Source organism: Salmo salar, chromosome 22 (genome assembly GCF_965601325.2).
Source record: "Salmo salar chromosome 22, fSalSal1, whole genome shotgun sequence".
Taxonomy (NCBI): domain Eukaryota; kingdom Metazoa; phylum Chordata; class Actinopteri; order Salmoniformes; family Salmonidae; genus Salmo; species Salmo salar.
This window is the reverse complement of record NC_138312.1, coordinates 50,095,549-50,119,901: the sequence shown is the minus strand read 5'-3', so window position 1 is coordinate 50,119,901 and position 24,353 is coordinate 50,095,549. Positions and strand designations below refer to the sequence as shown.

The 24,353-nt window shown below is 51.6% G+C and overlaps 1 protein-coding gene across 1 annotated transcript in view; it reads left to right on the top strand.

The window, feature by feature from the left end:
- The window catches only part of LOC106583629 (plexin-B1), a 219,036-nt gene that overhangs the window by 159,902 nt on the left and 34,781 nt on the right, over positions 1–24,353 (top strand). The window contains exons 11-20 of the mRNA XM_014168018.3: positions 10,608–10,716; positions 11,247–12,233; positions 12,667–12,801; positions 12,934–13,056; positions 13,157–13,250; positions 19,992–20,158; positions 20,390–20,541; positions 20,908–21,150; positions 21,788–21,964; positions 22,635–22,857. Coding sequence (XP_014023493.2) covers positions 10,608–10,716; positions 11,247–12,233; positions 12,667–12,801; positions 12,934–13,056; positions 13,157–13,250; positions 19,992–20,158; positions 20,390–20,541; positions 20,908–21,150; positions 21,788–21,964; positions 22,635–22,857 — 2,410 coding nt within the window. The remainder of the gene's footprint in view (positions 1–10,607; positions 10,717–11,246; positions 12,234–12,666; positions 12,802–12,933; positions 13,057–13,156; positions 13,251–19,991; positions 20,159–20,389; positions 20,542–20,907; positions 21,151–21,787; positions 21,965–22,634; positions 22,858–24,353) is intronic.

Here is a 24,353-nt window from a genome sequence, read left to right as displayed (position 1 = left end):
CGCTCTGTCTGTCTGGCTCGCTCTGTCTGTCTGGCTCGCTCTGTCTGTCTGGCTCTGTCTGTCTGGCTCGCTCTGTCTGTCTGGCTCGCTCTGTCTGTCTGTCTGGCTCTCTCTGTCTGTCTGTCTGGCTCTCTCTGTCTGTCTGTCTCGCTCTCTCGCTCTGTCTGGCTCGCTCGCTCTGTCTGTCTGCTGGCTCGCTCGCTCTGTGTCTGGCTGGCTCGCTCTGTCTGTCTGGCTCGCTCTGTCTGTCTGGCTCGCTCTGTCTGTCTGGCTCGCTCTGTCTGTCTGGCTCGCTCTGTCTGTCTGGCTCACTCTGTCTGTCTGGCTCGCTCTGTCTGTCTGGCTCACTCTGTCTGGCTCTGTCTGTCTGTCTGTCTGTCTGTCTGGCTGGCTGGCTGGCTGGCTGGCTGCGCGCTCGGTCTGGCTGGCTGGCTGGCTCGCTCTGTCTGTCTGGCTCTCTCTGTCTGTCTGTCTCGCTCTCTCGCTCTGTCTGGCTCGCTCTGTCTGGCTCGCTCTGTCTGTCTGTCTGTCTGTCTGTCTGTCTGTCTGTCTGTCTGTCTGTCTGTCTGTCTGTCTGTCTCGGTCTGGCTGGCTGTCTGTCTGTCTGGCTGGCTGGCTGGCTGGCTCGGTCTGGCTGGCTGTCTGGCTCTGGCTGTCTGTCTGGCTCGCTCTGTCTGTCTGGCTCGCTCTGTCTCTGTCTGGCTCGCTCTGTCTGTCTGGCTGGCTGTCTGGCTGGCTGGCTGGCTCGCTCGGTCTGGCTCCGTCTGGCTCGCTCGCTCCGTCTGGCTCGCTCGCTCGCTCGCTCCATCTGGCTCGCTCGCTCCGTCTGGCTCGCTCGCTCCGTCTGGCTCGCTCGCTCCGTCTGGCTCGCTCGCACTCCGTCTGTCTCGCTCGCACTCCGTCTGTCTCGCTCGCACTGTCTCGCTCGCACTGTCTCGCTCGCACTGTCTCGCTCGCACTGTCTGTCTGGCTCGCACTCTGTCTGTCTGGCTCGCACTCTGTCTGTCTGGCTCGCACTCTGTCTGTCTGGCTCGCTCTCTGTCTCGCTCGCTCTCTGTCTCGCTCGCACTCTGTCTCGCTCGCTCTCTGTCTCGCTCGCTCTCTGTCTCGCTCGCTCGCTCTCTGTCTCGCTCGCTCGCTCTCTGTCTCGCTCGCTCGCTCTCTGTCTCGCTCGCTCTCTGTCTGTGTCTCGCTCGCTCTCTGTCTGTGTCTCGCTCGCTCTCTGTCTGTGTCTCGCTCGCTCTCTGTCTGTGTCTCGCTCACTCTCTGTCTGTGTCTCGCTCGCTCTCTCTCTGGGATACAGCTGGTGATCAAATCAAATTTTATTTCTCACATGTCACATGTCTGTCTCTGTCTGTCTGGCTCGCTCTGTCTGTCTGGCTCGCTCTGTCTCTGTCTGTCTGGCTCGCTCTGTCTGTCTGTCTGGCTCGCTCTGTCTGTCTGTCTGTCTGTCTGGCTCGCTCACTCGCTCGCTCGCTCTCTCTGTCTGTCTGTCTGGCTCTGTCTGTCTGTCTGGCTCTGTCTGTCTGTCTGGCTCGCTCGCTCTGTCTGTCTGTCTGGGTCTCGCTCTCTCTGTCTGTCTGGGTCTCGCTCTCTCTGTCTGTCTGTCTCGCTCTCTCTGTCTGTCTGTCTCGCTCTCTCTGTCTGTCTGTCTCGCTCGCTCTGTCTGTCTGGCTCGCTCGCTCGCTCTGTCTGGCTCGCTCGCTCGCTCTGTCTGGCTGGCTGGCTCGCTCTGTCTGTCTGGCTCGCTCTGTCTCTGTCTGTCTGGCTCGCTCTGTCTGTCTGGCTCGCTCTGTCTCTGTCTGTCTGGCTCGCTCTGTCTGTCTGGCTCGCTCTGTATGTCTGTCTGGCTCGCTCTGTCTGTCTGGCTCGCTCTGTCTGTCTGGCTCGCTCTATCTGTCTGGCTCTCTCTGTCTGTCTGCTGGCTCGCTCGCTCTGTCTGTCTGGCTGGCTCGCTCTGTCTGTCTGGCTCGCTCTGTCTGGCTCTGTCTGTCTGTCTGGCTCGCTCTGTCTGTCTGTCTGGCTCGCTCTGTCTGTCTGTCTGTCTGTCTGTCTGTCTCGCTCGCTCTGTCTGTCTCGCTCTCTCTGTCTGTCTCTCTCGCTCTGTCTGTCTGGCTCGCTCTGTCTGTCTGGCTCGCTCTGTCTGTCTGGCTCTCTCTGTCTGTCTCTCTCGCTCTGTCTGTCTGGCTCGCTCTGTCTGTCTGGCTCGCTCGCTCTGTCTGTCTGGCTCGCTCGCTCTGTCTGTCTGGCTCGCTCGCTCTGTCTGGCTCGCTCTGTCTGTCTGGCTCGCTCTGTCTGTCTGGCTCGCTCTGTCTGTCTGGCTCGCTCGCTCTGTCTGGCTCGCTCGCTCTGTCTGGCTCGCTCGCTCGCTCTGTCTGGCTCTGTCTGGCTCGCTCGCTCGCTCTGTCTGGCTCGCTCTGTCTGGCTCGCTCTGTCTGGCTCGCTCGCTCGCTCTGTCTGGCTCGCTCTGTCTGGCTCGCTCGCTCGCTCGCTCTGTCTGGCTCGCTCTGTCTGGCTCGCTCGCTCGCTCTGTCTGGCTCGCTCGCTCGCTCTGTCTGGCTCGCTCGCTCTGTCTGGCTCGCTCGCTCGCTCTGTCTGGCTCGCTCGCTCGCTCTGTCTGGCTCGCTCGCTCTGTCTGGCTCGCTCGCTCGCTCTGTCTGGCTCGCTCGCTCGCTCTGTCTGGCTCGCTCGCTCGCTCTGTCTGGCTCACTCGCTCGCTCTGTCTGGCTCGCTCTGTCTGGCTCGCTCGCTCGCTCTGTCTGGCTCGCTCGCTCGCTCGCTCTGTCTGTCCCGCTCTGTCTGGCTCGCTCTGTCTGGCTCGCTCTGTCTGGCTCGCTCTGTCTGGCTCGCTTGCTCTGTCTGGCTCGCTCGCTCTGTCTGGCTCGCTCGCTCGCTCTGTCTGGCTCGCTCTGTCTGGCTCGCTCTGGCTCGCTCTGTCTGGCTCGCTCGCTCTGTCTGTCTGGCTCGCTCTGTCTGGCTCGCTCGCTCTGTCTGGCTCGCTCTGTCTGGCTCGCTCGCTCTGGCTCGCTCGCTCTGTCTGGCTCGCACGCTGGCTCGCTCGCTCTGTCTGGCTCGCTCGCTCTGGCTCGCTCGCTCGCTCTGTCTGGCTCGCTCGCTCTGTCTGGCTCGCTCGCTCGCTCTGTCTGGCTCGCTCGCTCGCTCTGTCTGGCTCGCTCGCTCGCTCGCTCTGTCTGGCTCGCTCGCTCGCTCGCTCTGTCTGGCTCGCTCGCTCTGTCTGGCTCGCTCGCTCTGGCTCGCTCGATCTGTCTGGCTCGCTCGCTCGCTCTGTCTGGCTCGCTCGCTCTGTCTGGCTCGCTCGCTCTGTCTGGCTCGCTCGCTCGCTCGCTCTGGCTCGCTCGCTCTGTCTGGCTCGCTCGCTCTGGCTCGCTCGATCTGTCTGGCTCGCTCGCTCTGTCTGGCTCGCTCGCTCTGTCTGGCTCGCTCGCTCTGTCTGGCTCGCTCGCTCTGGCTCGCTCGCTCTGTCTGGCTCGCTCGCTCTGTCTGGCTCGCTCGCTCTTTCTCGCTCGCTCTCTGTCTCGCTCGCTCTCTGTCTCGCTCGCTCTCTGTCTGTGTCTCGCTCGCTCTCTGTCTGTGTTTCGCTCGCTCTCTGTCTGTGTCTCGCTCGCTCTCTGTCTGTGTCTCGCTCGCTCTCTGTCTGTGTCTCGCTCACTCTCTGTCTGTGTCTCGCTCGCTCTCTCTCTGGGATACAGCTGGTGATCAAATCAAATTTTATTTCTCACATGTCACATGTCTGTCTCTGTCTGTCTGGCTCGCTCTGTCTGTCTGGCTCGCTCTGTCTGTCTGTCTGTCTGGCTCGCTCTGTCTGTCTGTCTGGCTCGCTCTGCTGCTGTCTGTCTGGCTCGCTCGCCGCTCTCCGTCTGTCTGTCTGGCTCTGTCTGTCGCGGCCGCGCTGTCTGGCTCGCTCGCTCTGTCTGTCTGTCTGGGTCTCGCTCGCTCTCTCTGTCTGTCTCGCTCTCTCTGTCTGTCTGTCTGTCTCGCTCGCTCTGTCTGGCTCGCGCGCTCGCTCTGTCTGGCTCGCTCGCTCTGTCTGGCTCGCTCGCTCTGTCTGGCTCGCTCGCTCGCTCTGTCTGGCTCGCTCGCTCGCTCTGTCTGGCTCGCTCGCTCGCTCTGTCTGGCTCGCTCGCTCGCTCTGTCTGGCTCACTCGCTCGCTCTGTCTGGCTCGCTCTGTCTGGCTCGCTCGCTCGCTCTGTCTGGCTCGCTCGCTCGCTCGCTCTGTCTGGCTCGCTCTGTCTGGCTCGCTTGCTCTGTCTGGCTCGCTCGCTCGCTCTGTCTGGCTCGCTCTGTCTGGCTCGCTCGCTCGCTCTGTCTGGCTCGCTCTGTCTGGCTTGCTCTGTCTGGCTCGCTCTGTCTGGCTCGCTCTGGCTCGCTCTGTCTGGCTCGCTCGCTCTGTCTGTCTGGCTCGCTCTGTCTGGCTCGCTCGCTCTGTCTGGCTCGCTCTGTCTGGCTCGCTCGCTCTGGCTCGCTCGCTCTGTCTGGCTCGCACGCTCGCTCTGGCTCGCTCGCTCTGTCTGGCTCGCTCGCTCTGGCTCGCTCGCTCGCTCTGTCTGGCTCGCTCGCTCTGTCTGGCTCGCTCGCTCTGTCTGGCTCGCTCGCTCTGTCTGGCTCGCTCGCTCGCTCTGTCTGGCTCGCTCGCTCGCTCTGTCTGGCTCGCTCGCTCGCTCGCTCTGTCTGGCTCGCTCGCTCTGTCTGGCTCGCTTGCTCTGGCTCGCTCGATCTGTCTGGCTCGCTCGCTCTGTCTGGCTCGCTCGCTCGCTCTGTCTGGCTCGCTCGCTCTGGCTCGCTCGCTCGCTCTGGCTCGCTCGCTCTGTCTGGCTCGCTCGCTCTTTCTCGCTCGCTCTCTGTCTCGCTCGCTCTCTGTCTCGCTCGCTCTCTGTCTGTGTCTCGCTCGCTCTCTGTCTGTGTCTCGCTCGCTCTCTGTCTGTGTTTCGCTCGCTCTCTGTCTGTGTCTCGCTCGCTCTCTGTCTGTGTCTCGCTCGCTCTCTGTCTGTGTCTCGCTCACTCTCTGTCTGTGTCTCGCTCGCTCTCTCTCTGGGATACAGCTGGTGATCAAATCTAATTTTATTTCTCACATGTCACATGTCTGTCTCTGTCTGTCTGGCTCGCTCTGTCTGTCTGGCTTGCTCTGTCTGTCTGTCTGGCTCGCTCTGTCTGTCTGTCTGTCTGGCTCGCTCGCTCGCTCGCTCTCTCTGTCTGTCTGTCTGGCTCTGTCTGTCTGTCTGGCTCTGTCTGTCTGTCTGGCTCGCTCGCTCTGTCTGTCTGTCTGGGTCTCGCTCGCTCTCTCTGTCTGTCTCGCTCTCTCTGTCTGTCTGTCTCGCTCTCTCTGTCTGTCTGTCTCGCTCGCTCTGTCTGTCTGGCTCGCTCGCTCGCTCTGTCTGGCTGGCTCGCTCGCTCTGTCTGTCTGGCTCTGTCTGTCTGTCTGTCTGGCTCGCTCTGTCTGTCTGTCTGGCTCGCTCTGTCTGTCTGTCTGTCTGGCTCGCTCTGTCTGTCTGTCTGTCTGGCTCGCTCTGTCTGTCTGGCTCGCTCTGTCTGTCTGTCTGGCTCGCTCTGTCTGTCTGGCTCGCTCTGTCTGTCTGGCTCTCTCTGTCTGTCTGCTGGCTCGCTCGCTCTGTCTGTCTGGCTGGCTCGCTCTGTCTGTCTGGCTCGCTCTGTCTGGCTCTGTCTGTCTGTCTGGCTCGCTCTGTCTGTCTGTCTGTCTGGCTCGCTCTGTCTGTCTGTCTGTCTGGCTCGCTCTGTCTGTCTGTCTGTCTGTCTCGCTCGCTCTGTCTGTCTCGCTCTCTCTGTCTGTCTCTCTCGCTCTGTCTGTCTGGCTCGCTCTGTCTGTCTGGCTCGCTCTGTCTGTCTGGCTCGCTCTGTCTGTCTCTCTCGCTCTGTCTGTCTGGCTCGCTCTGTCTGTCTGGCTCGCTCGCTCTGTCTGTCTGGCTCGCTCGCTCGCTCTGTCTGTCTGGCTCGCTCTGTCTGTCTGGCTCACTCTGTCTGTCTGGCTCACTCTGTCTGTCTGGCTCGCTCGCTCTGTCTGTCTGGCTCGCTCGCTCTGTCTGGCTCGCTCGCTCTGTCTGGCTCGCTCGCTCTGTCTGGCTCGCTCGCTCGCTCTGTCTGGCTCGCTCTGTCTGGCTCGCTCTGTCTGGCTCGCTCGCTCGCTCGCTCTGGCTCGCTCGCTCTGTCTGGCTCGCTCGCTCTCTCGCTCGCTCGCTCTGTCTGGCTCGCTCGCTCTGTCTGTCTGGCTCGCTCGCCCTGTCTGGCTCGCTCGCCCTGTCTGGCTCGCTCGCTCTGTCTGGCTCGCTCGCTCGCTCTGTCTGGCTCGCTCGCTCTGTCTGGCTCACTCGCTCGCTCTGTCTGGCTCGCTCTGTCTGGCTCGCTCGCTCGCTCTGTCTGGCTCGCTCTGTCTGGCTCGCTCGCTCTGTCTGGCTCGCTCGCTCTGTCTGGCTCGCTCTGTCTGGCTCGCTCGCTCGCTCTGTCTGGCTCGCTCTGTCTGGCTCGCTCGTGTCTGGGCTCGCTCGCGGCTCGCCGTCTGTCTGGCTCGCTCTGTCTGGCTCGCTCTGTCTGGCTCGCTCTGTCTGGCTCGCTCGCTCGCTCTGTCTGTCTGGCTCGCTCTGTCTGGCTCGCTCTGTCTGGCTCGCTCTGGCTCGCTCGCTCTGGCTCGCTCGCTCTGTCTGGCTCGCTCGCTCTGTCTGGCTCGCTCGCTCTGTCTGGCTCGCTCGCTCTGTCTGGCTCGCTCGCTCTGTCTGGCTCGCTCGCTCTGTCTGGCTCGCTCGCTCTGTCTGGCTCGCTCTGTCTGGCTCGCTCGCTCTGGCTCGCTCGCTCTGTCTGTCTGGCTCGCTCTGTCTGGCTCGCTCGCTCGCTCTGTCTGGCTCGCTCGCTCTGTCTGGCTCGCTCGCTCGCTCTGTCTGGCTCGCTCGCTCTGTCTGGCTCGCTCGCTCTGTCTGGCTCGCTCGCTCGCTCTGTCTGGCTCGCTCGCTCGCTCTGTCTGGCTCGCTCGCTCTGTCTGGCTCGCTCGCTCGCTCGCTCCGTCTGGCTCGCTCGCTCGCTCGCTCCGTCTGGCTCGCTCGCTCGCTCCGTCTGTCTCGCTCGCTCGCTCGCTCGCTCCGTCTGTCTCGCTCGCTCTCCGTCTGTCTCGCTCGCACTCCGTCTGTCTCGCTCGCACTCCGTCTGTCTCGCTCGCACTCCGTCTGTCTCGCTCGCACTCCGTCTGTCTCGCTCGCACTCCGTTTGTCTCGCTCGCACTCTGTCTGTCTCGCTCGCACTCCGTCTGTCTCGCTCGCACTCCGTCTGTCTCGCTCGCACTCCGTCTGTCTCGCTCGCACTCCGTCTGTCTCGCTCGCACTCCGTCTGTCTCGCTCGCACTCCGTCTGTCTCGCTCGCACTCCGCCTGTCTCGCTCGCACTCCGTCTGTCTCGCTCGCACTCCGTCTGTCTCGCTCGCACTCCGTCTGTCTCGCACTGTTTCGCTCGCACTGTTTCGCTCGCACTGTCTCGCTCGCACTGTCTCGCTCGCACTGTCTCGCTCGCACTGTCTCGCTCGCACTCTGTCTGTCTGGCTCGCACTCTGTCTGTCTGGCTCGCACTCTGTCTGTCTGGCTCGCACTCTGTCTGTCTGGCTCGCACTCTGTCTGTCTGGCTCGCACTCTGTCTGTCTGGCTCGCACTCTGTCTGTCTGGCTCGCACTCTGTCTGTCTGGCTCGCACTCTGTCTGTCTGGCTCGCACTCTGTCTGTCTGGCTCGCACTCTGTCTGTCTGGCTCGCACTCTGTCTGTCTGGCTCGCACTCTGTCTGTCTGGCTCGCACTCTGTCTGTCTGGCTCGCACTCTGTCTGTCTGGCTCGCACTCTGTCTGTCTGGCTCGCTCTCTGTCTGTCTGGCTCGCACTCTGTCTGTCTGGCTCGCACTCTGTCTGTCTGGCTCGCTCTCTGTCTGTCTGGCTCGCTCTCTGTCTGTCTGGCTCGCTCTCTGTCTGTCTGGCTCGCTCTCTGTCTGTCTGGCTCGCTCTCTGTCTGTCTGGCTCGCTCTCTGTCTGTCTGGCTCGCTCGCTCTCTGTCTCGCTCGCTCGCTCTCTGTCTCGCTCGCTCGCTCTCTGTGTCTCGCTCGCTCGCTCTCTGTGTCTCGCTCGCTCTCTGTCTGTGTCTCGCTCGCTCTCTGTCTGTGTCTCGCTCGCTCTCTGTCTGTGTCTCGCTCGCTCTCTGTCTGTGTCTCGCTCGCTCTCTGTCTGTGTCTCGCTCGCTCTCTGTCTGTGTCTCGCTCGCTCTCTGTCTGTGTCTCGCTCGCTCTCTGTCTGTGTCTCGCTCGCTCTCTGTCTGTGTCTCGCTCGCTCTCTCTGTCTGTGTCTCGCTCGCTCTCTCTCTCTGTGTCTCGCTCGCTCTCTCTCTCTGTGTCTCGCTCGCTCTCTCTCTCTGTGTCTCGCTCGCTCTCTCTCTGGGATACAGCTGGTGATCAAATCAAATGTTATTTCTCACATGTGCCGAATACAAGAGGTGTACACCTTACAGTGAAATGCTTACCCTTAAATAACAATGCAGTTTTAAAAAATAAATAATTATAATTAAGGAGCAACAATAAAATAACAGTAGCGAGGCTATATACAGAGGGTTCCGGTACAGAGTCAATGTGAAGGGGCACCGGTTAGTCAAGGTAATATGTACAGTGGAAGTTTACATACACCTTAGCCAAATACATTTAAACTCAGTTTTTCACAATTCTTGGCATTTAATCCTAGTAAAAATTCCCTGTCTTTGGGCAGTTAGGATCACCACTTTAGTCCCAGGGTCCTTAGTTTAGTGATGAGCTTTGAGGGCACTATGGTGTTGAACTCTGAGCTGTAGTCAATGATTAGCATTCTTTTTGTCCAGGTGGGAAAGGGCAGTGTGGAGTGCAATAGAGATTGCATCATTTGTGGATCTTTTGGGGCAGTATGCAAATTGGAGTGGGTCTAGGGTTTCTGGGATGGTGTTGATGTGAGCCATGACCAGCCTTTCAAAGCACTTCATGGCTACAGATGTGAGTGCTACGGGGCGGTAGACATTTAGGCAGGTTACATAGTGTTCTTGGGCACAGGGACTATGCTGGTCTGCTTAAAACATGTTGGTATTACAGACTCGGACAGGGAGAGGTTGAAAATGTCAGTGAAGATACTTGCCAGTTGTTCAGCGCATGCTCGAACTACACGTCCTGGTAATCCGTCTGGCCCTGCAGCCTTGTGAATGTTGACCTGTTTAAAGGTCTTACTCACATCGGCTACACAGTGTGTGATCACACAGTCGTCCAGGACAGCTGATGCTCTCATTCATGCTTCAGTGTTGCTTGCCTTGAAGCGAGCATAGAAGTAATTTAGATCATCTGGTAGGTTTGTGTCACTGGGCAGCTCGCGGCTGTGCTTCCCTTCTTTAGTCCACAATAGTTTGCAAGCCCTACCACATCTGGCGAGCGTCGGAGCCGGTGTAGTACGACTCAATCTTAGTCCTGTTTTGCCTGTTTGATGGTTTGTCGGAGGGCATAGCGAGATATCTTATAAGCGTCCGGGTTAGAGTCCCGCTCCTTGAAAGCGGCAGCTCTAACCTTTAGCTCAGTGCGGATGTTGCCTGTAATCCATGGCTTCTGGTTGGGGTATGTACGTACGATCACTGTGGGGATGACTTCATCTATGCATTTATTCTGGAACATATTCCAGTCTGTGCTAGCAAAATAGTGCTGCTTTAGTTTTTGCTTGTAAGCAGGTAAATAGACCGCTACAAAAAATATAGATGAAAACTATCTTGGTGAAAAGTGTGGTCTACAGCTTATCATCAGATATTCTACCTCAGGCGAGCAAAACCTTGAGACTTCGTGCACCAGCTGTTTTTTACAAATAGACACAGACTGCCACCCCTTGTGGCAGAGACAGCTGTTCTATCTTGCCGATGAACCGAAAACCCAGCCAGCTGTATGTTATCCATGTCGTTCAGCCACGACTCGGTGAAACATAAGATATCACAGTTTTTAATGTCTTGTTGGTAGGATATCCTTGATCGGAGCTCATCCATTTTGTTATCCAATGATTGCGCGTTGGCTAGTAGGACTGATGGTAGAAGGGGTTTACTCACTCACCTACGAATTCTCAGAAGGCAGAAGTGGAATATCTGGCCATAGGAGTGACTTGTCAAGCTATAATATCTTGTAATACCTTTATTAACTGCATCCATTTGGCTGTGTTAGCCATAGAGATGCATAGAGTGGACACTTGACCACAAAAGACTATGATTGCATGGGCAGTGACATCTCTATGGTGTTTGCACATGCACTCACTCAATTACCTTTCTCCTTTCCTTTCCTGGCACCTTGTTCAGAGCACTTCAATAAGGAACCCGCCACTAGATTCAATTACATGACCCTTTTTACCACTTGTCCTAGATTGCCAGAAATTGGATTACCCTGTGTGCCAAGCTTGCTCTCCCCTCCTCCCATTTGTATTTTCTAACAGCCTTTCTGTTTCTTTCAATACCCTCTCCCTTTCTTTTTCTCTCCACCCCCTCTTACTCTCTCCTCCTCTCTTTCCCTATCTCTCTTATCCCAATCCCCCCCTCTCTTTCTCTACCCCCCTCCCTCTATTTCTCCTCCTAGTTGCCGTGGTTGTGTGTTGAGTCGCTGGGGCTGCAACTGGTGTGTCCACCAGCACACCTGTACCCACAAGCCCACCTGTGACGAGGGGGTTATCATCTATAATGAACACGTAAGTCACACACCTTGCGACAATGGTCAGTTAGCTCGAGATCGAAAGCATGTTGCACTTGAGGTCAAGACAGAAGAAAAGAGAGGAATGTTGCCCACACTCGCTATATCGTTCGCTGTAGAGTTTGGTCCACCTAATGCACCCTAGTATGGCATGGTAAATCTAGGCTGTTTGGGGCCAATCCATTGTAGATGGTTGAGGAAAAGACGGTCTCTAACGTGGCAAAACAGAATGTTGGGAGCCATTAATAACCAGACACTTATTTTCACTGCACCTCATGTCCCAAAACAAACATCCAATATAACTAACGATCATCTCCATTTTGCCTGTCGCCAACCAAGTGCATTAGTTGTCATCATTGATGGTAATACTGGCAACGTATAGGAGACGTTTCACATCTGATTTGGGTTTTTCAGTCAACTTATGAGTTTGTTTATTTGATCAGTTTTCTTTAGTCGTTTGTTTGTTTATTTCTGTCTCACCCTCTCCCCCATGTCTTCCCCCTTTACCCCCACCCTTCCACCACCCAGTTCAAACTCCCCACCCCGGCTCCTCCCACAACCAAAGCCGTTACTATAACAACGACTTCCCCGTCCACAACAGTGGCCCCAACAACCGTACCCCCGACAACTACAACAACAACCCCAACAACTACAACAGCAGCACCCCCTACACCTACCACAACAACTATCGCCACGACTACATCAATCAAAGCCCCTACCACCATAGCTACCGCCCAGGAGCCTACAACAACAACCCTGTCTACAACCACCACACCGGAGCCGACTACACCGCCCAACCCTGCTATGCCGACTGAGGCCCCCACCATTCTTCCCCCTACAACGTTAGCCGAAGCTACAACGCCCATACCTGAGACCACAACCAGTGAGGAAAAGGAGCAAACAACCGCAGAAGAGCTTGTTGCAGAGGCTGAAAGTGAAACTGGAAGCCCCGTGGTTACCCCTGGCAACGTGGAGCTTGACGCGGAAACTGAGGTGGCGACGGTTATGACCGAAGACGGGCAGCCATCCGATGATCTCGCCACTCTAATCCCCCTGGCGTTCCCGCCCAAGACATCCCCGTTGGAAGTGGTTACTGCATCCCCCCCTCAGGAACTGGACAAGGCCCTGAGTCTGGCGGAGCCCCCCATGGAGGTCCAGTCCACACCCGTCAGCTACCCTCTCCCAGCCCCCTTCCCCCTGGGGGAACCGGTCGACTCAGATCTCCCCTTCCACCTGGACCTGACAGAGGCCCCCTCCCCACTCCCGCTAGACCACCTCCACCCCACCGACACCGAGGGCCATGGTCCTGAGCCAGAAGTGCTTCTCTGGCCCAGGGAGGAAGTGGAGGACACGGCGGTAGAGAACGACACATCCACCACGTTTTCGGCCGCCAGCGTGCTGTCAGGGGATGGAGAGGCCGCTGACCACTTCCTTTCGGGCTCGGCCTATCCCCAGCTCCTGGACGCCGACTCAGAGCTGGACTACCAGTATGACTCGTCCGACACCTTCCTGCCGGTGAGTTGGAAATTCATCCGAAGCTTCGACGGCCACCGTGCTTCCAGCTCTTAACTGGACACAGCTCTAGAATCCCACTTCTGACACCAGTTGTCAGAATCACAGCTCTCCCCTTATCCCATTGCTTTTCCTCACCGTGTTTTGCTTTCGTTGACATGGTTGACATTGCTTTTGGAAATCGATCCGAAAAAATGGCTGCGAGAGCAAAAACTGGAGCAGTTGTCTTTTGGTTAATGTTTTGATCCGTTTTATTATTTGATAGGCCATTTTAACAGTAGTATTACATGAAGAAGCTTAGGACCTCATTAATATGTATAACAGCCAATAGTTTATGGGTTGATGAGAGAAACAGAAAATTGCGATACCTTGTGTTGGTTGGAGTGTGTCGTTGTGAATGTGTACGTGTATTTATCTAACAGTGCTGTGTGTGTAGGGGGACGAGGGCTCCTATGTGAGGTGGGGCTCGTCTGCCTGCCCCTGTGTGGAGAAGGTCCAGGGTTCTCATCTGTTACCAGTCCGAGTGGCGAGGAAGATCACACTACTCGCCAGAAACCTCCACCTGTTCCAGGTAACACATGTGCTCAGTCACACACACCACCTGGGTGTCTACACTATGGTCGAGGAAAACTGCAGGATTCAGGAACTAGAAAGAAAAACAATGCATTTGATTCTGTTGTAACCTGGTCCAATGTGTGTGCAGGACACAGACCTGGACTACGAGTGTGTGTTTGTGATCGAGGGGCAGACGGTGGTGGTAGACGCCTATGTGGAAATGGATGAGACTAACCCGTCTCTCTTTGACATCACCTGTCAGCTGCACCAGGTCAGACTATCACATCCAACTCACTGACAGTTTCTGTGGAAACTTTAGTACTCAATTCAAGTGTCTGTGAAAACTTTAACAACTCTACTTCTCGCCGCAGTATTCCTACTCCGCTCCAGTGGATGAGTACAACGCCATGGTGTATGTAAAGAGGCGGGACACCTTCCACGTGGACAGCTCTCATGACCTGTACGGTGAGTCCCAGACCCACAGTGCTGGGGAACAGCTGCAGCCAGCCCAGACAGCTGTGTTGTTGCTCTCAGCCATAACAAGGTTTTCCATGTTTTTCTTTTAAGCTTCTGTATCAGACATATGGCATATTGTCCCAAGAGACTGTTCTCACCTTTTCAGTTTTCACACCATTCCCCAACGACACGGATAGCACAAGTGTGATTTGTTTACACGCAGAGCATTCTGTTTTCTATGAGCTTCTCTATCTCTCTCCCTCAATGACTGTATTATCCTGTTGGGGCTAGGGGGCAGTATTTGCAGGGCCGGATAAAAAACGAACCCGATTTAAACTGGTTACTACTCTTGCCCAGAAACGAGAATATGCATATAATTAGTAGATTTGGATAGAAAACACTGTAAAGTTTCTAAAACTGTTTGAATGGTGTCTGTGACTATAACAGAAGTCATATGGCAGGCCAAAACCTGAGAAGATTCTATACAGGAAGTGCCCTGTCTGACAATTTGTTTTCCTTCTGTTGCATCTCTATTGAAAATACAGCATCTCTGCTGTAACGTGACATTTTCTAAGGCTTCCATTGGCTTTCAGAAGGCGCCAGAAAGTGGAATGACGTGTCTCCTGTCTCTGGGCGAAGAACGGCAGGAGATTTTGTGAGTGGTCAGGCTGGGGACAGTGACACTGGAGATGCGCGTTCATGAGAATTCTCAATTTTTTTCTTTCAGCCTTTGAATGAATACAATGTTGCCCGTTCGGAATATTATCGCTATTTTACGAGAAAAATAGCATAACAATTGATTTTAAACAGTGTTTGACATGTTTCGAAGTACGGTAATGGAATATTTTGATTTTTTTTGTCACGAAATGCGCTCGCGCATCACCCTTCGGATAGTGACCTGAACGCATGAACAAAACGGAGCTATTTTAATATAACTATGGATTATTTGGAACCAAAACAACATTTGTTGTTGAAGTAGAAGTCCTGGGAATGCATTCTGACGAAGAACAGCAAAGGTAATCCAATTTTTATAATAGTAATTCTGAGTTTAGGTTGTCCCAAACTTGGTGGGTGTCAAATTAGCTAGCCGTGATGGACGGGCTATGCACTCAGAATATTGCAAAATGTGCTTTCGCCGGAAAGCTATTTTAATATCTGACACCGCGATTGCATAAAGGAGTTCTGTATCTATAATTCTTAAAATAATTGTTATGTATTTTGTGAACGTTTATCGTGAGTAATTTAGTAAATTCACCGGAAGTTTTCGGTGGGTATGCTAGTTCTGAACATCACATGTTAATGTAAAAAGCTGGTTTTTGATATAAATATGAACTTGATTGAACAAAACATGCATGTATTGTATAACATAATGTCCTAGGAGTGTCATCTGATGAAGATCAAAGGTTAGTGCTGCATTTAGCTGTGGTTTTGGTTTTAGTGACATATGCTTGCTTTGAAAATGGCTGTGTGATTATTTTTGGCAGGGTACTCTCCTGACATAATCTAATGTTTTGCTTTCGCTGTAAAGCCTTTTTGAAATCGGACAATGTGGTTAGATTAACGAGAGTCTTGTCTTTAAAATGGTGTAAAATAGTCATATGTTTGAGAAATTGAAGTTATAGCATTTTTGAGGTATTTGTATTTCGCGCCACGCGATTCCACTGGCTGTTGACTCGCCCAGACAGGTTATCTCTCAATGACTGTATTATCTCTCCCACAATGACTGTATTATCTCTCTCTCGCAATGACTGTATTATCTCTCTCGCAATGACTGTATTATCTCTCTCTCGCAATGACTGTATTATCTCTCTCTTGCAATGACTGTTATCGCTCTCTCTCAATGACTGTATTCTCTCTCTCTCTCTCTCTCTCTCTCAATGACTGTATTCTCTCTCTCTCTCAATGACTGTATTCTCTCTCTCTCTCAATGACTGTATTCTCTCTCTCTCTCTCTCTCTCTCAATGACTGTATTCTCTCTCTCTCAATGACTGTATTCTCTCTCTCTCTCTCTCTCAATGACTGTATTCTCTCTCTCTCTCTCTCTCAATGACTGTATTTTCTCTCTCTCTCTCTGACTGTATTTTCTCTCTCTCTCTCTCTCTCTCTCTCTCTCTCTCTCTCTCCCTCTCTCTCTCTCTCAATGACTGTATTATCTCTCTCTCTCTCTCTCTCTCTCTCAATGACTGTATTATCTCTCTCTCTCTCTCAATGACTGTATTATCTCTCTCTCTCTCTCAATGACTGTATTATCTCTCTCTCTCTCTCAATGACTGTATTATCTCTCTCTCTCTCTCAATGACTGTATTATCTCTCTCTCTCTCAATGACTGTATTATCTCTCTCTCTCAATGACTGTATTATCTCTCTCTCTCAATGACTGTATTATCTCTCTCTCTCTCTCTCTCAATGACTGTATTATCTCTCTCTCTCTCTCTCAATGACTGTATTCTCTCTCTCTCTCTCTCTCTCTCTCAATGACTGTATTATCTCTCTCTCGCAATGACTGTATTCTCTCTCTCTCTCTCTCTCTCTCTCTCTCTCAATGACTGTATTCTCTCTCTCTCTCTCTCTCTCAATGACTGTATTCTCTCTCTCTCTCTCTCTCTCAATGACTGTATTCTCTCTCTCTCTCTCAATGACTGTATTCTCTCTCTCTCTCTCAATGACTGTATTCTCTCTCTCTCTCTCAATGACTGTATTCTCTCTCTCTCTCTCAATGACTGTATTCTCTCTCTCTCTCAATGACTGTATTCTCTCTCTCTCTCTCAATGACTGTATAATCTCTCTCTCTCAATGACTGTATTATCTCTCTCTCAATGACTGTATTATCTCTCTCTCGCAATGACTGTTATCGCTCTCTCTCAATGACTGTATTCTCTCTCTCTCTCTCTCTCTCTCTCTCAATGACTGTATTATCTCTCTCTCTCTCAATGACTGTATTATCTCTCTCTCAATGACTGTATTATCTCTCTCTCTCTCTCTCTCTCTCTCTCTCTCTCAATGACTGTATTATCTCTCTCTCTCTCTCTCTCTCTCTCTCTCTATGACTGTATTATCTCTCTCTCTCTCTCTCTCTCAATGACTGTATTATCTCTCTCTCTCTCTCTCTGACTGTATTATCTCTCTCTCTCTCTCTCTCTCTCTCTCTCAATGACTGTATTATCTCTCTCTCTCTCTCTCTCTCTCTCTCTCTCAATGACTGTATTATCTCTCTCTCTCTCTCTCTCTCTCTCAATGACTGTATTATCTCTCTCTCTTTCTCTCTCTCTCTCTCTCTCAATGACTGTATTTTCTCTCTCTTTCTCTCTCTCTCTCTCAATGACTGTCTTTTCTCTCTCTCTTTCTCTCTCTCTCTCTCTCAATGACTGTATTTTCTCTCTCTCTCTGAATGACTGTATCTCTCTCTCTCTCAATGACTGTATTTCTCTCTCTCTCAATGACTGTATTTTCTCTCTCTCTCTCTCTCAATGACTGTATTATCTCTCTCTCTCTCTCTCTCAATCTCAATGACTGTATTATCTCTCTCTCTCTCTCTCTCAATGACTGTATTATCTCTCTCTCTCTCTCAATGACTGTATTATCTCTCTCTCTCTCTCTCTCTCAATGACTGTATTATCTCTCTCTCTCTCTCTCTCTCTCTCTCTCTCTCTCTCTCAATGACTGTATTATCTCTCTCTCTCTCTCTCTCTCTCAATGACTGTATTATCTCTCTCTCTCTCTCAATGACTGTATTATCTCTCTCTCTCTCTCTCTCTCTCAATGACTATTATCTCTCTCTCTCTCTCTCTCTCTCTCTCTCTCAATGACTGTATTATATCTCTCTCTCTCTCTCTCTCTCTCTCTCTCTCTCTCTCTCTCAATGACTGTATTATCTCTCTCTCTCTCTCTCTCTCTCTCTCTCTCTCAATGACTGTATTTTCTCTCTCTCTCTCTCAATGACTGTATTTTCTCTCTCTCTCTCTGAATGACTGTATTTCTCTCTCTCTCTCTCTGATGATGACTGTATCTCTCTCTCTCTCAATGACTGTATCTCTCTCTCTCTCAATGACTGTATTATCTCTCTCTCTCTCTCTCTCTCTCTCTCAGTGACTGTATTATCTCTCTCTCTCTCTCTCAATGACTGTATTATCTCTCTCTCTCTCTCTCAATGACTGTATTATCTCTCTCTCTCTCTCTCAATGACTGTATTATCTCTCTCTCTCTCTCAATGACTGTATTATCTCTCTCTCTCTCTCTCTCTCAATGACTGTATTATCTCTCTCTCTCTCTCTCAATGACTGTATTATCTCTAACTCTCTCTCTCTCAATGACTGTATTATCTCTCTCTCAATGACTGTATTATCTCTCTCTCTCTCTCTCAATGACTGTATTATCTCTCTCTCAATGACTGTATTATCTCTCTCTCTCTCAATGACTGTATTATCTCTCTCTCTCTCTCTCTCTCTCTCTCTCTCTCTCTCTCTCTCTCAATGACTGTATTCTCTCTCCCTCTCTCTCAATGACTGTATTATCTCTCTCTCTCTCTCTCTCTCTCTCAATGACTGTATTATCTCTCTCTCTCTCAATGACTGTTGTGTCTTTGGCATCATTAAAACTGAAGACCTATTTATCAAATAACTCTCTGTAGTTATTATTACGTGATCAAACTGATTAATCATGTAACTGTAATTAACTAGGAAGTCGGGGCACCAAGGAAAATATTCAGATTACAAAGTTGTAATTTTCCTAATATAACTTTCAGATATTTTAAGATCTGATCAATTAGTCTTCAAATTAATGAATTATTATTTACCTAACGTTAGTCTCATTCCAAACGTCGTAAATTGTTGGTTATCTGCACGAACCCAGTCTTCACTATGAGTCATCCATACATCAATTGTCTTAAAATAATTTATTTACTTACCAAGTAATTCACAGAAATGCATAACAAACAGTAGATATGGTTACAAAGAAATGATAGGAGAATGTGCCCTAGTGGGCTAAACCGGCATGGCGACTTGTTAGACAAAAGGGGAGTGGGGGTCAGCTGAGAAGGCACTACAGAGTTGATAATTATAGCAATTGAAATGCTAATCCTTTGCACATGAACGCTCACTCATTCGGGAACAATTGCAGTCAATATATATATTTACGCTCAGTGTGTCGTCGGGATCTCTGCTGAAAAGTTTGTTTCTGTTGGAGAGTCTGTCCGCCCTCTCTCTCTCTCTGTCGTGGTTAGAATGGATAGTTCAGAGTAACGTTCATTCATGTCGTTATAGAATAGCTGTTTCGGCGGTTGTCGGTCTTTGCATTCAATGATACCGAATTCCTAGCTGCAGACTAGTAATTAATATCAGACTTGTTCTTATTCTGTCGGAATCGATAGTCTAAGAGTTTAACCACATGGTATGGTTAAAAGTTCATCAAGAGAAATGCATGGTCTCAAACCTTGGCCCACTCGTTATCGAGGTAAGCTGGTCTCCTCTCAAACCTTGGCCCTCTCGTTATCGAGGTAAGCTGGTCTGGTGATAGAAAACCTAGGTGGGGGTTTTATTCGGAAGAGCAGAAAAGGGCCTGTCCCATGACGCCAGACCATAACTGTGCTCATGGGCGGTCCTCTGATTTAGTTAAACTCCAAAGGGAATTGGAGTTTCCTTCATTAAACAGTCCAAAATCACATTACACAATTTCACAAACAGTTCCATCCCCAATCATTTATTTTATACAACAATTAGATGTACGCCTCATAGCTGAGGCTATTGTATAAACAGCGTTATGGTAATGTGGCCGTATTGTCTCTCATGAGTGTCACAAAATTGTACCAAACGGACCAGTTCGTAGCTGGATTCTTCACCGATCTTTTATACCTTCTCCAGAACATAAATACTGTTCGGACCTCCAGTTCTGTGAGGTGGAAGAAATTCCTTTGTCCTCTCTATGAAACTCACTCTCTCTCTATACTGTGGCAATGAGGAGAGGATCTCCTCATAGGAATTTACGACCTCTCTTACAGAGCCTGGTGAAAGGGTATAGAGAGGGAGAGGGGGATGGTGCTCGCTGTACCCAAAGAGGGCAACGTCATGACACTGTATTATCTCATTCTCTCTCTCTCAATGACTTATCTCTCTCTATGACTGTATTATCTCTCGCTATCTCTCTCTCTGTTAACTCTCTCTTTTAATGACGGTATTTTCTCTCTCTCTCAATGACTGTATTATCTCTCTCTCTGACTTATCTCGCTCTCTCTGACTGTAATCTCTCTTTTAATGACTGTTCTCGTTCACTCTCTGACTGTTAACTCTCTATTTTAATGAATGTATTGTCTCTCTCTATGACTGTATTATCTCTCTTTTAATGACTGTTCTCGCTCACACTCTGACTGTTAACTCTCTATTTTAATGAATGTATTGTCTCTCTCTATGACTGTATTATCTCTTTTAATGACTGTTCTCGTTCACTCTCTGACTGTTAACTCTCTATTTTAATGAATGTATTGTCTCTCTCTATGACTGTATTATCTCTCTTTTAATGACTGTTCTCGCTCACACTCTGACTGTTATCTCTCTATTTTAATGAATGTATTGTCTCTCTATGACTGTTATCTCTCTCTCTTTGACTGTATTAACTTTCTCTTTCTCTGACTGTTCTCTCGCTCTCTAAATGACTATTGTTGCTTAATGTTTAACTCTACACTCATTCAACATACTGTAAACTCTAAGTCACGCTATCTCTCTCACAGTCTCTATAACTCTCTCTTCCTGTCCCTTCTAGTGACTCTGTACAACTGTTCGGTGGGGCGTTCTGACTGTAGCCGGTGTCACACGGCGGACCAGAAGTATGGCTGTGTGTGGTGTGGAGGGGACCAGTCCACCTGTCTGTACGGAGACTCCTGCAGCGAGCCCATTGAACAGACCTGCCCCGCCCCCGTCATCCATGCCGTGAGTACCGTGCCCCCCGTCAAGAACTCTATCATTGTATTAACACACAACACTTTTTAACACTTGACATAGTGTCATAATGACATAAGTGTGACAGATGCAATTCTCTTAGTTGGTTTTCACTACAATATTTATGGCTTAACTTAATGGAATGAACCAGAATCATTTATAGAGATATAACTCTGGAATTACTATTGTAGTCTTATTGTGTGTTTTATACGTCTGTGTTAGATTGAGCCCCTGTCTGGACTGGTGGAGGGGGGAACCGTTCTGACCATCTCAGGGTCCAACCTGGGCCAGAAGGCTGAGGACATCCTGCACTCTGTCACTGTGGCCGGGGTTTCCTGCTCTGTCATCCCCCACCTCTACGAGGTCTCCTCCAGGTATGGACTGTGAAAGGGAAAGGGGGGTACCTAGTCAGTTGTACAACTGAAATGTGTTTTCTGCATTTAACCCAACCCCTCTGAATCAGAGAGGTGCGGGGGGCTGCCTTAATCTACACCCATGTCTTCACCACCCGGGGAACAGTGGGTTAACTGGCTTGATCAGGGCAGAACAACAAACTATTACCTTGTCAGCTCAGGGATTCCATCTAGCAACCTTTTGGTTACTAGTCCAACGCTCTAACCACTAGACTACCTGGCGCCATGGTGTGTGTCTCTGTGTTAGGTGGGGGAGGGGGTCGACATGTGTGTGATTACTATGATTCATAATTATCCTATATCTGTGTGTGTGTGTGTCCTCTGTAGGATTGTGTGTAAGACCAAAGCCAGCGGGGGAGAGAAGACGGGCCAAGTATCAGTAGAAGTGAGCGGGGGAGAGTTTGGCCTCTCCAGCCAGAGGTTCAGCTACCAGGATCCGTTTGTGATGGAGGTGTCCCCCCAGAGGGGTCCCAAGGCGGGGGGCACGTCCCTGACCATCACTGGGAGGAACCTGCTCACGGGACACCCCTCTGACATCACTGTCACCGTGGGAGGAGTGCGATGTGTCATGTGAGTGATTATGAAAGTCACTCATGAACACACATAAAGAGAGAGACAGATACATGATCCTGTTCACTGTGCTGTACTGCTGTTTTCTACTACTCTCACTCTTCTCTCCTCCTCCCTTCTCTTCTCTCCTCCCCCCTCCTCTTCTCTCCTCCCCCTCCTCTTCTCTCCTCCCCCCTCCTCTTCTCTCCTCCCCTCCTCTTCTCTCCTCCCCCCTCCTCTTCTCTCCTCCCCCTCCTCCCTCCTCTTCTCTCCTCCCCCCTCCTCTTCTCTCCTCCCCCCTCCCCCCTCCTCTTCTCTCCTCCCCCCTCCTCTCCTCCCTCCTCCCCCCCTCCTCTTCTCTCCTCCCCCCTCCTCTCCTCCCTCCTCCCCCCTCCTCTTCTTTCCTCCCCCCTCCTCTCTCCCCCCTCCTCTTCTCTCCTCCCCCCCTCCTCTCCCCCCTCCTCTTCTCTCCTCCCCACCCCTTCTCTCCCCCCTCCTCTTCTCTCCTCTCCCCTCCTCTCCTCCCCACCCCTCTTCTCTCCCCCCTCCTCTTCTCTCCTCCCCCCCTCCTCTTCTCTCCTTCCCCCTCCTCTCCCCCCCTCCTCTTCTCTCCTCCCCCCCTCCTCTCTCCCCCCTCCTCTCCTCTCCTCCTCCCCAGTTTATCAGAGGCCCAGGATGACAGTGTGGTGTGTGTGACGGGCAGCAGCAACAGGACTGGCGATCACCGCGTGACGCTTCACTATGGCAACAGCCAGCGCCACCTTCACGATTCAGCCTACCGCTTTACCCCCAACCCCAACATCACCCAGGCCGCGCCCGCCAAGAGCTTCCTCAGGTGTGTGTGTGTGTGTGTGTGTGTGTGTGTAACCTCTTACAGATCTATAGATGCGTCACTTGAAGTGAACTGAAGTTGGTTTACGTGAACTTCGCTTAAGGGAACGTCTTGATAAAAATGATGTGAAGTTGAGTGGACTTGACCCCACTGGGCTGAAACACTCGAGTGGACACTCAATATGGCCGCAGGCTGACCATCACAGAACATTAACTTGAATGGGAATTACCATTCTAGTAGTTATATTTCTACATTCATGATGAAACATTGTCCTCCTTATCTCTGTGTGTAGCGGTGTCTGTCTGGTCCATCTAAGAGTCCCTGGCCCCACTCATACATACAAATGGTACACTGAGTGAACAAAACATTAAGAACTGCTCTTTCCATGACAGGCTGACCAGGTGAATCCAGGTGAAAGCTATGATCACTTATTGATGTCACTTGTTAAATCCACTTCAATCAGTGTAGATGAAGTGGAGGACACAGGTTAAAGAAGGATTTTTAAGCCTAAATTCAGTGTCCCTGGCCCACTCATACAGGTGTTGTGACACATCTCCTCCCTCTCTGTGTGTGTAAAGGTGGGTGTCTGCTCTTTGTGTTAGGCCACAACCTTTTTGTTGTAGTAATTGTATTTCTATGGGTTTGTGACATTTCCTCCCCTCTCTGTGTATAGCGGTGGCCGTCTGATCTTCGTGTCGGGTCACAACCTGGATGTGGTACAGCAACCTAACATGTTGGTCACTGTGTTCCCCTGGGAGTCCATCCCCCAGAGGAGAAGGAGGAGGAGGAGTGGAGGAGAAAGGGAGCATGAGATGGAGGACAAGGTGCTGTGGAGGCATCGCAGGATCGTACCGGAGCCCAACTGCCCTGGGGACCCAGTCTGCTCTATCATACAGGTGTGTGGTGAGGGAAGGAGAGTGTGTGGTGAGGGAAGGAGAGTGTGTGGTGGGGGAAGGAGAGTGTGTGGTGGGGGAAGGAGAGTGTGTGGTGGGGGAAGTAGAGTGTGTGGTGGGGGAAGGAGACTGGGTGGTGGGGGAAGGAGACTGGGTGGTGGGGGAAGGAGACTGGGTGGTGAGGGAAGGGGACTGGGTGGTGAGGGAAGGGGACTGGGTGGTGGGGGAAGGGGACTGGGTGGTGGGGGAAGGGGACTGGGTGGTGAGGGAAGGGGACTGGGTGGTGGGGGAAGGGGACTGGGTGGTGGGGGAAGGGGACTGGGTGGTGAGGGAAGGGGACTGGGTGGTGGGGGAAGGGGACTGAGTGGTGGGGGAAGGGGACTGGGTGGTGGGGGAAGGGGACTGGGTGGTGAGGGAAGGGGACTGGGTGGTAAGGGAAGGGGACTGGGTGGTGGGGGAAGGGGACTGGGTGGTGGGGGAAGGGGACTGGGTGGTGATTGTGTTTCAGGACTGTATAGATGAAATGTATCTTTCTCCTGTATTTTGTAGAATCTATTCTAAGGAGTAATATTGTAACTTTTTTTAAATATTTTTTTATTTCACCTTTATTTAACCAGGTAGGCCAGTTGAGAACAAGTTCTCATTTACAACTGCGACCTGGCCAAGATAAAGCAAAGCAGTGCGACACAAACAACACAGAGTTACACATGGGATAAACAAAAGTACAGTCAATAACAACAGAAAAATCTATATACAGTGTGTGGAAGGAGGTAAGGCAATAAATAGGCCATAGTAGCGAAGAGATTATAATTTAGCAGATTAACACTGGAGTGATAGATGTGCAGATGATGATGTGCAAGTACAAATACTGGTGTGCAAAAGAGAAAAAAAAGTTTACAGATGGGCTGTGTACAGCTGCAGCGATCGGTAAGCTGTTGAAATTAGTGAGGGAGATATAAGTCTCCAACTTCAGCAATTTATGCAATTCGTTCCAGTCATTGGCAGCAGAGAACTGGAAGGAAAGGCTGCCAAAGGAGGTGTTGGCTTTGGGGACAACCAGTGAAATATACCTGCTGGAGCGCGTGCTACGGGTGGGTGTTGTTATGATGACCAGTGAGTTGAGAAGGTGGAGCTTTACCTAGCAAAGACTTATAGATGACCTGGAGCCAGTGGGTCTGGTGACGAATATGTAGCGAGGGCCAGCTGACGAGAGCATACAGGTCGCAGTGGTGGGTAGTATATGGGGCTTTGGTAACAATACGGATGGCACTGTTATAGACTGAATCCAGTTTGCTGAGTAGAGTGTTGGAGGCTATTTTGTAAATGATCTAGGATCGGTAGGATAGTCAGTTTTACGAGGGTATGTTTGGCAGCGTGAGTGAAGGAGGCTTTGTTGCGAAATAGGAAGCCAATTCTAGATTTCATTTTGGATTGGAGATGCTTAATATGAGTCTGGAAGGAGAGTTTACAGTCTGGCCAGACACCTAGGTATTTGTAGT